This window comes from Ciona intestinalis, chromosome 3 (genome assembly GCF_000224145.3).
Source record: "Ciona intestinalis chromosome 3, KH, whole genome shotgun sequence".
Classification (NCBI taxonomy): Eukaryota; Metazoa; Chordata; class Ascidiacea; order Phlebobranchia; family Cionidae; genus Ciona; species Ciona intestinalis.
The window spans coordinates 5,693,518-5,704,714 of record NC_020168.2 but is presented as its reverse complement, the minus strand read 5'-3'; the positions used below and the strand labels follow the sequence as shown (position 1 = coordinate 5,704,714).

The 11,197-nt window shown below is 38.5% G+C and overlaps 2 protein-coding genes across 3 annotated transcripts; both read left to right on the top strand.

The window, feature by feature from the left end:
• The first annotated feature begins 6 nt into the window (after positions 1–6).
• LOC113474058 lies at positions 7–7,618 on the top strand. Of its 2 annotated transcripts, none has more exons than XM_026833770.1 (20): positions 7–1,615; positions 1,725–1,952; positions 2,017–2,168; positions 2,359–2,515; positions 2,637–2,787; positions 2,914–3,039; positions 3,162–3,318; positions 3,487–3,710; positions 3,793–4,039; positions 4,125–4,277; positions 4,351–4,497; positions 4,782–4,960; positions 5,091–5,231; positions 5,293–5,451; positions 5,504–5,689; positions 5,784–5,919; positions 5,996–6,188; positions 6,305–6,378; positions 6,438–7,176; positions 7,249–7,618. In XM_026833770.1, exons 1-20 carry the CDS (start codon positions 1,561–1,563, stop codon positions 7,464–7,466), a joined length of 3,822 nt encoding a protein of 1,273 aa, XP_026689571.1. In that variant the 5' UTR covers positions 7–1,560; the 3' UTR covers positions 7,467–7,618. The 2 variants fall into 2 exon arrangements, with proteins under 2 accessions (XP_026689571.1, XP_026689570.1); XM_026833769.1 differs by having other exon boundaries at positions 1,722–1,952.
• Positions 7,619–7,706: 88 nt separating this feature from the next.
• On the top strand, positions 7,707–11,188 carry LOC108951128. Its single transcript, XM_018817892.2, has 8 exons — positions 7,707–8,791; positions 9,175–9,399; positions 9,471–9,622; positions 9,710–9,866; positions 9,938–10,088; positions 10,147–10,275; positions 10,428–10,584; positions 10,801–11,188. Exons 1-8 carry the CDS (start codon positions 8,521–8,523, stop codon positions 11,056–11,058), a joined length of 1,500 nt encoding a protein of 499 aa, XP_018673437.2. The 5' UTR covers positions 7,707–8,520; the 3' UTR covers positions 11,059–11,188.
• The last annotated feature ends 9 nt before the right edge of the window (positions 11,189–11,197 follow it).

The window sequence follows — 11,197 nt, the reverse complement described above, 5'->3', positions numbered from 1 at the left end:
TACATTTGTAGCCAGATTGGAAATAATCATCATAGAGTAGCATATATACAATGGCCTCTGCTTAAACGAAAGTTTTCTGGACGACCTATTTGCCGATTCACTAACCACAGGTAGCACCAGATATAAGAACTTTACAAGTAAAAATCTCAGAACTTATGCATTGAGTTCTGATCTGGCAGATATTCAACCCACTGTAATTATTGAAGATTTCGGAAACAATTCTAATGCAATTATTAACATGATGGAGAAAGTGCCTGGACTGCTGAAATGCCCATATGCAGACTACCTGTATGTGCTATTTTATGGCAACATATTGACCAGCTATACGAACAAGAACAATCAACCATGTTGTTATTTCGAACCCGTTTAACAAAGGCACATATTCATCTAAATCCTTTCTCCAAGGTAGATATTTAATAACATGCAATTTCCATTTGTGTGACTAATGGTGCAAACGATCAGTCAAATTCGCTAAACTATTAAAAATGTGTCACTGTACATTATACAACAATTTTCGCGATCCATTTCCGTATATAAACATATAAAAATGCTTATATACGGACTCTGCTTTGCACTGTTATACTGCACTGTCTGGCTGAACTGTCGGGCGAAGTGCAACTGTGCACTCATGCGTGAAAAGTGGTCACGTGGTCTCGTTAGCGTACTATCACTTCAGTATACTATGGTTTAAGGTAGTTCCTCAGTAGGTGTCGCTCGGATTTGTGATGCTTCGATTGTTACGGCGTGCGAGTCTCCTGAAGCAGTAGGTTGAACGCTATCCCTAGTCTCGTATAGGGTCTAACTCTAATACCAATTGTCCTTTTGGAATATCTAGCCTCGATTATAAGGACGACTCGGGCAGCGTTAAATCTGTATTGCAATGACTCGAAGAGTATCTGATTATATCTTTATTGTTAATTCGTATGCGACGGTATATATAAGTTGCAGCAGTTGGCATGACTACTTATTCCGTACCTTATACAAATAGAATACATATGTATATAAAATAATAAGACGGTTAATTTGTACAAGTGAATATAGCTTAAACTGCAATATCTCAAACAGGTGCTAGCTTCGCTCAACTTCATATCTAAAACAGTGTATATAACATTTGCGGCACTGCAGTGATTATACATGCTTCCGGTTTCACACGTTACGAATGGATCAGCCAAATAGGTCGGCTTGTGTGTGAACGAGGACAAGTATAGTTAATAATGCGTCATATATTAACTCTGATAGATACTTGGAAATATGAGACAAGAAATGTCTCCAATATTTATTTATTCAAGTTAGTAAAGCTGTCACTTAAAGAACGTGCAAACTGTCTGTTCAGGCCAATGTTGTGAGAACCTGTATCGTTAATATTAAGGCACTTTCCGGTTGTATGGCGATTCCTTTAGTTCCTTGTATATCAAGATTTAGCTTAATAGCTTCTTTCAGCACGATTTTCTAGCTTACATACACCACGCGGACTATTGCCCTTCCTAAGTTTTGTCTACCAAGCGTCTTTTGTTTACTGTTTCGTTAATTACAGTAGAATTAGCTGTATGTACAAATAAGATGTTAGGACGAATTGGGCTTTTCTTTGGACTTTGCGTCATATTTACAGAACTGGGTGAGTAATTATATTTTTCCATGTAGTTTATTTATCGGCGTTAAGCAATGTATGTGACAGTGCGGGTATCCAAACTACTTACATAATTGTATTTTTAAATTTAAAGCAGTTACTACAACTGAGATTTGCACCGGTAACAGTAACTGTAGCAAGAAAGTAAGATGGATAGACACAGCGAAAAATAGTACGTGGTCAACTTGGACCCCTTGGAGTAGTTGCAGCGCCTCTTGTGGCACAGGTACTCGTACCCGATGGCGGTTTTGCCTTCGACAAATAATACAACCTTGTCAAGGAATATCAAGACAAGAAAAGGAATGCTACGACTTCGTATGTCCGTGTAAGACATTATTACATCTTAAACACCTAATAAAGGGGGTTCCAATAACATTATTACCCTGTAGCTTATCTATCGTGGCCGAGGATACATTTTAGCGGAACTCTTAACGCTGACTGCCCGACAGTAAACAACCAACGCTGTCTGTACAATAACAGTTGGTTTTGCCCCACCTGCAACACCTTTCGGCAAAATATGATTAGTCTTGTTCAAACAAAGGTAAATTATGAATAGGCTGCAACACTTTTAGACAGAATTTAATTAGAATCGTTCGAAAAATGGTTAGTAAAAATATTTTGTATGTTTACTATAACACTATATAACCGATGTTTTTGTGCGAAAATTGTATAAATTTTAAAACTGAATTTAAATCGTTTTAAGTTTTGTTTAAAATTATATGGAAACACAGGGTCATTCTGAGGAAAAGATTGTTTACTTACAAAATGAAGTGAACCCAATGGGAAATGGTCATTTTTATTTTAGCAACACCGTAATCACATCCGCCTGTTGGAATCCAGGCGAAGAATGTGACGAGAAAGACTTTCTGGTGAACCGCAGGGTGACGTGTAAGTGCGAATAAAAGTAAAGGCAAACACATTTTGCAATTTCGTGTTTGTAGTGCAGGACATTAAGAAAAAGTCACGAATTCCGAGCTTATTGATTGAAATAATTTTCTCATTTTTTAAGACGTGGCACCCGGTAGAATGGTGGATCTCGACCCAGATTGGCAAACCGCGCCTGAGGTTATTGGTTACGAGATCAAAATACCGGGAATGATGATCGCCATGATGGAGAATGGTCCAAGTAGTCAAATTACCAAAAGAATATCAAACAATATGTAAGTGCTTTAGTATACACCATGCTATAACTGTATGAACTATCGTAACGGATATACCAAAAGAACTCACTACTAACATGGTTTTAAACGATACATTAAATTATCCAACTTGCTTTGGCTTCACAGAAACGATCACGCTACTGCAGCCACAATCAAAAGCAAACTGGTTAAAATTCGATGGTTGGATGATTTTTATCGGAAGAAATTTATGAATGCCACTTCTCTTTCTATTTCTTTCGTCATGGATATGTTGTAAGTATCGACTTAAAGATGTCGTATAATTGTGTATCATCATCACTGTCCTTATGTTCTATAATGTTTTGTGAACGACCGTGTAAAGCTCTGTATAAGTGGACTGTGTTTTAATATTGTAGTAGTTTTAAAACTGACCGCGGACGAATCACTGGTACAATCGGTATGACGTCGGACGATGATCCAACGAATCTTTACGGAGGAAGAGTCATGCGTCCGTTGAATTTAAAACGTTCCCCTTCAAGGGAGTACGCATTTGCTCTCGATATCAAAACAAAGGTATGATCACCGTTTTCTATAATGTACGCAGAATTTTTTCAGCAAAAATATAAAATTTGTTTCATTAATAAACACATATATATCAAATCATTCATGCTTTTGGTTCCACAAACAACTTATGTCGAAACCAAAACATAATACAGCTTAGACACCACTATGTTTTCCCAGGCCATTTTGATTGATTGTGGCACTTCAATACGATCCGACACAAATGGAAATTTTGCAATTAACGACTTGAAGCATGTTGATGTGGTGGCGTACGATCCCGAGCATAAACTCTGTCGACACCGTAGTTTTAACTGCAGACAGAGAGCTGTACATTGTGGCGGTAAAGATCTGTTCATGGTCTCTTCAGGCGGGGCACTGGACTTTGTTCAGCAAGGACAGAATTGGTAAGTGTCTGCATATTACCACGCAACAATAAGTGTCCAATATATGCAAAAATGTTGTTATTACGTTTTATTTTTTAAAAAGGTATCTCAAGCGTGGTGGTGTCGTTTTGGTTTCTCTCAAACACTTTTCAAAAGAAGTGATCGATGTTCTTTCGCGCACCAGACTTGGATTGGTCAACCACACTGTGTTATACAATCACTGTCAAAGCAATCGTTGGGAATATAAATTGTGCGATCTTTTTCCTGCTTATTGCCGAAAGGTCGATGCAGCAAGAAAAGGAAGCTGTATGTTGATGAGTTTGGAAGATGAATACGGGTTGAATTTTAAAGTGAGTGTTTCTACTTGATGGTACGGTAATAAAGGTGTTTAAAATAACAGGTCAACAAACAGTTTAATATTTGTCCATGATGTAGACAATGGGAGGTTTTACGAAACGCATCAGTCGAGGTGAAACTTGGAAAGTTCCAGCAATCGTTACCAGCTTTTCTCGACCAGTAAAGAATGCCACATTAAGTTTACACATCGTAGATACGCCTTTCGAACTTGATTCTTGTACTTTTACCGAGGTTAGTCACTTCGTTTTGCTATTTTAACTTATTTTAAACCACTAGTAGTTTCCTATAGTATGTCATGTTGTAGGATCCTATAGCAATGTATTTGGCTCATCCAAAAAATGCTGTAAAACTAAGTGATCCGGCGACAACGAACAGAAAAGGAACCGCTATTCTAACAGTAAAAGCTGTACGGAATCCTGGGAATCCAAGAAAAGCTGGAGTCGATGGTCAGGTACATAAGTTCAGTATTATTTTTGTAACCTGATACAATTGACACTGCAATGGCTTTCGTAACCCATAGTTGCTGGTGTTAAATTGTTTACATGTAGTATTTTACCGAGTACTGGAAATTTCAGTTAAGTGCAGAAAATTTATTTAAGCGTATAAGCTATTAAGTTAAACCTTTGCCGCACATAAAAAATCTGTAAAGCTTGGTTTTATATCGTTCATGGGTGAACACAGAGAATTCGTACATTTCGTTCGCATGTTGTACACACTATAATTTGGTTTCAACAGGTATATCCGTTGGGACTTACTGTAACGTACGCACCTGATGGCAAGAAACCAATTAGAATTGCTGACGGAGGTGCAATGGACGGATGTACTCTCACTACCGGTAGTTATTCCAAAGCAATAAAAGAATGCAGCTTGACAGCTTCCCGCTACACATTCAATTTTGCAGTAAGAGTTTTCAGGTAACTACTTTTCTATATCAACGTTAAGGCTAAGTGAATTGTATAACCGCAAACCGTTTGTAAAAGTGCGTTTAGTTTGAAGTGTAGTCGGCATCAATTCAAGTGATCGTAAACCATAAATGTATTTTAGTTCGTTACCAGCGGTAACAATGCGGAAAACCTGTCCTACATGGACTGAAGACATCAGACCCATATTTCAACTTTATTACAATCTTTTCCCAGTGATGGAGAAACATAATATTATCAATCTACGTGATATACATGACGTCAGGTTAGTGTATTCCTGCTAAATACATAACTTCAGATAAATGGCATTATTTTTTGGCTAATAGATCGCAGCTACATAAGATCAACATGTCGATGTTCGAGTTCGACTGGAATCATCCTAATTTCATGCCAACCACTCGTGACCTCTCACCAGACAAGACGGAGATCGTGAGAAGGTGGCTGGAATGTGAGATTACAGGCGGACCGACTGACAAACAGTACAAGTTAGTATGACAATCATGCTCTACACCATTTTTCTTAACAAGCACTTCGCAGCGTCTACAATGAGGGGCGGTATAGAGTGTGTGGTTCTGAAGAATATCTAACAAGAACTGTTACTCATTTAAAAGAAATTCTTCAGATGGCTATTTTCGTTGAGCTATACACGATACCGCCATACATGACCGCTATGTTTTCATTAAAACGAGAACGCTTCAAAGAAGCTTACTCGATCTTGAAAGGGTAAAAGATGATTTTTAAAACGTCAAAATATGATACCGTTCTAAATCCAAAAGTTGTAAACTATCTTAATAGCAATTTCCCAATTGTTTTTTAGAATTGCCACTGAAGAAATGCTGCACATGACCTTGGACGCAAACATACTAAACGCAATTGGAGGATCGCCAAATACCACTGATCCACATTGGTTACCAAACTATCCAACACCTTTTCCAAGTCTCGAATTTATGCAGGTATAAGTATAGGGTATACGCGGTATAATGTTGCATAAACGCGAGAACTATAGTGAGTATCTTCCATTCTTCACAGTTGCTGCCGAACGTGATGCTGAAGCTTGAGAAGTTCTCCTTATCGATGGTGAAAGAAGTTTTCAGTGAAATTGAGAAACCAGCATCGCTTGAAGTTTTTAAGATTTTTCACTCCGCTTCTCTTCTGTGGAGCGATCTTCCGGATGATGATGGCGGAAGATGGAAATTGAACAACACGACAAACATATTATACGGTAATTGTAATTGATTCCTTTAAATAATACGCAAAAATATAATCATGGTGTTTACTATAGGTTTAAAAACTTATTTTGTTATAGAAATACGTTTTCCTAAACGTTTTGTTATTTAGATACGTCTGCAAAGATGAATTCGACTGGACCACGATGGTTAAAGGCAGCACAGACGTTGAACGCAACAAGGATGGTAAACAAATATATTGAACTGTTTCTTTAAGTATTCTTTGCTCTGTGTTTGTATTTTAGGTCGACAAAACCGTGAATGGTCCTCTTTTCTGGAAAGATATATTTGAGAAGACCACCGACATGTTGGAACTTCCAGAAATCGCGGATGTTTACACGATTGGAGCTTATTACGCTCATGTTCTATTAAAATTATTGCAAGCTGAATCCTGCGTTAAGATGGGCTCCATAAAGAACACAATTTTCGTTGGCGATCCAAACAAACAGTTGACCTCCAAACAGTGGTACGTCACTAAAGGTCTCAGCACTGCTACGCTGTTTCCAGTCACTGGGCTAAAGTCAGCGATCGAAGCAATTCTTGAAGTAGTTTACGAAGGCGAGGGAGGTTCGCCTTGCTGGCCTTTTGTAAGTGACAACCCGGGTGATCACCGACAACGACAACTTAATCTTGGTGGAAGACAAATTTCTTCACGCAGAGAAGAGTATTCGCATTACATACGCTTTCAGGAAATTGTCCATGGAAGAGAATTGGTTGAAGTCACCGAAGTTCAACCTCAATGGGCATCCGATCAATGTTTGCACCTTAATAACGAGTTTTGTGGACTCCCATCAAAGAACTTTAATCATTCGTATCATCCACATTTTTGTTACACGGGAAGATCGCTTTCGATATCTGAAAAGGATGACGTGTGGCAGCTAAAAATAAATAAATTCAGCCGTTATAACAAGAAAAAGCCACCGCACAGTTTTCATAAAGTAAAAACATTTAATATGCTGTACACTTCACTTCTTCGGTGTCTAGGTAAAAAAACAGCTTGGAAATTTCGATACCACTAAATTAATAACATGTTTAATCGATTTTTTCCTTGCTCAGAAATTGCTTTTAATGGAAACCCAACGGGCATGTCAAAGTGCATGGGCAACATGTACGAGTTACTTGAAGCAGGAAGAAAACTTGCAACTCTACCTTTTTACAAAAATGGAGACAGTGAGACTGGACCAAACACGATGCCGGAATGGAAATTCATCAAAGACGGTTACGAACAAAAGACGAAGAAAAACTATGCACAACTAGATTTCAAATTTTGTTAATTGTCGATATAGATGTATATGTCTTATTAATGCTATAGTCAATCTAAGTGGCAGACAATGTGTTGAATTTAAGCATTTTGTGGCTAGGCATTGCTCAGTCCACAAACTGTCTTCTTTCATACGCCTATGCCACATAAACTTGTTTGCAATGAGTCGCCGTGTGGTTTATATAGACGGGGGGGCAAAATATGTAAAATGTCAAACACCCTTTTTCGCCAATTAACGGTATTATTGGTCGAGGGCTTTCCGGTGGAAACATCGCACAGGAGTTTGGTGTCTGTGTCGTCAACAGCTATATCTTCTAGTTTAAGATTGGGTAAAGCGGTTCTGGGTCGAGCGGCGCTTTTGCCAACTGCCTGTATAGTCCAGGTGCAGCATGTTTATGTTTCCCACAAGCGTGCGGGAAGGAGCATCAGCGAATCGATTGTTCTTACTGCTGACGTGTTGGACGTCAGTGGTGTATTCTGATATGGCCGCTAGTTGACGCTGATGCCGACCAGATCAGGGATCTGTGTAATCTAGATAATTAAAAAAAAACTTAGATAATTCAAGCGTTAACGGTTTGCGATCCGTGTAGACAGTGAAGCTGCGACCTTCTATAAAATATCGAAAAATACGGATTGCAAGGTGCAGGGCTAACAGTTCCCAGTCAAAAGCGCTGTACATTACCTCAGCGGCCAGTAACTGTTTGTTGAAAAACGCCAATGGGCGCTAGAAGCCATCTATAAACTGTTTAAACACACCACCAATTGCAGTTTCTAAAGCGTCGATCGTTAAAGCTGTACGACCCTGCAGCTTAGGGTGCGTTAAGGGGGTTGGATTGGCTATAACGCCTGTTTAGCTGCTTCAAAAGCCGTCTGTTAGGTTATCTGTCCAGGTTAACGTTTTTCGTTTGCTAGCTGTAGTAAATTCCTTCTCTGAGTTCCTTCTCTCTTATTATTGATCACGCGCCGCTTCTAATTTCCGTAATTCGCATTTCTAGAGTACCTTAATTGTTTACGTGATGTTTTATTGTTTATCGTGAAGTATTACAAAACGTTGAATCACAGGTCTTATGCATAAGATTCCGGAAGGTATAATGCGTTCAAAATTCCGGTTTATGTTAACAAATGTGCACGATTTTCGGATCTACGTAATGTTTTATCCGGGCCTTTGGTTTTTGTGTAAACATCTTTTCATCATACTTTATTTCGCGTATAGGTACGTTGCTGTTGAAGTATTAAACTTAAATTTAAAAGGTATTATAGTATTTGTGCTGGTAAGAATGAGAAAAGACATCACGTTGGTGATTTGCTTTGGAATTTGCGTCATGTTTATAGTTCAAGGTATGTAGCCTATTTAGTTGTATAATTGTGTACCAAAAGAGTTGTGAAAATTAATACTGTGTATATTTTACTTTAGTTTTAAGTGGGTGTGATTCTACAGCACAGCATGTCCTTTCGGTTTTGAGATTTATGTCAGGCAGATTGCCCCGCCAACCAGGGTGCTACAACATATTAGGTACCACTGAGTCGAAGCAAGGTCCTATATATTACACAGAAATGTCTGCATATACACCCTTCAGTAGCAAGCATCGTAACCGCGTGGTATCCTGTAACTATACGTTTCTAATGCCTAACCACTAAGCCTACACTTGCTTTCAGGCAAATATAAGTATTATCCTGTCTACGGGTTTTATAACAAACCAGTAACACAGTATAACTTACAGCAAGTGCTGGGCCAGTATCTTCAACAAGTGACGGTAATCTTGGTCATAAACGCGTACAAGCAGAAAGCCAAGGCACGTGGTCGAAATGGACGGCTTGGAGTGACTGCAGTGCCTCTTGTGGAAACGGAACACGTATTCGACAAAGGTTTTGCATTAGCAATCGAGAGCAGACGTGTCATGGATTATCAAGACAACAAATGCAATGTTATGACTTTGTGTGTCCATGTTAGTCATCCAGTACATCAACATGTTATATAACTTTCATAACAATTGTTATTTGTGTCATGTTTTCACAGCTTACCTCTCTTGGCCAAGGATACATTTTTTCGGAACGCTTAACGCCAACTGTCCAACAGTTAATAACTTTCTTCCTTTGTACAACAACGACCGATTTTGTCCAACATGCAACACGTTCCGACAAAAAACAGTTGGTAAAGTGCGGACTGGGGTAACTCAATTATTCCTATATCGTTGATTTTGTTAATAAAGTACTAGCATCGACGCTGGATGCTGACCAACCCTTAATGATACATAGGGACACTCGGAAGAAAAACTTACATATCAAAGCACACAGATGAATCCAATGGGAAATGGTCATTTTTATTTTAGCAACACTGTAATTACGTCAGCATGTTGGAAGCCAGGCGAAGAATGCGACGAGAAAGACTTTCTAGCTAAACGCAGGATGACATGTAAGTTAGGTGTAACAAACGATTTTTTAAATTTTTGCTATTTTCAAAATGATACACGCTTTCATATACAGATGTAGCACCCGGCAGAATGGTAGATTTGGATCCTGACTGGCAACATACAGGCCTGGCAATAGGTTACGAAATCAAAATACCAGGAATGATGATCGCCAGAATGAAAACTGGTCCGACAAGTCAAATTAGCAAACGGTTCACCAAAAAAAGGTAAGTCCAACAATTCCAATTAACAACCAAAAAATTTGTATTATATACTCTGATGCAGGGGTCTTGACCATGGTGCTCTTGGTGCTATAAAGAGTAAACTCGTTGATATTCGCTGGTTAGATTCCTTTTATCAGAAGAAGTTCAGGAATGCTTCATCTCTTTCTATTTCCTTCGTCATGGACATGTAGTAAGCAATCACATTCAAAAAATGCTAAAGATAAAGTATCGCTACATCTTTGTTAAATTAGCTTCTTATTCATTTTTGAATATATTTGTTTTATTATAATCGAACAGTAGTGTTTTGAGATTTTAGAGTCTATATGTTGTATCCGATTGCAGCCGCTTTAGTACTAAGAGTGGAAGAATTACTGGAACAATCGGCATGACGTCGGACGACGATCCCACGAATCTTTATGGAGGAAGAGTCATGCGTCCGTTGAATTTAAAACGTTCTCCTACAAGGGAGTATGCATTCGCTCTCGATATTAAAACGAAGGTATTATCATTAGAGAACATCTATCTACAAAATTCGTACATTTGCATGATAGCAGAAACAATGTTGTGCACCACTCGGCACTTTCTTTCCTATTAAACACGCATTCTCTTGATTTTTAGAACAATAAATTCGAGAAAATGATACATCGTGGTGTCTGACCAGTTACACCTCAAAGTCACGAAGGTTTTTCAAACCATTCTTATTGATTATTTTTAGACCATTCTTATTGATTGCGGCACTTCAATACGTTCTGACACAAAAGGAAACTTTGCTATTAACGACTTAAAGCATGTTGATGTGGTGGCGTACGATCCCGAGCATAAACTCTGTCGACACCGTAGTTTTAATTGCAGACAGAGAGCTGTACATTGTGGTGGTAAAGATCTGTTCATGGTCTCTTCAGGCGGGGAACTGGACTTTGTTCAGCAAAGACAGAAATGGTATTCATTTTTACAGGACTGGTCAATGATTTGATTCGAACAATACCACATACTGGTTTTGTAAGAAACTGGTTCATTTATGTTAGAATTCTTTGTATTTCCCGAACATCAATATCGCTGTAAACATATCTTATTACAACATAAAGTATATCAGCGTATTCCCAAAGCCGCAC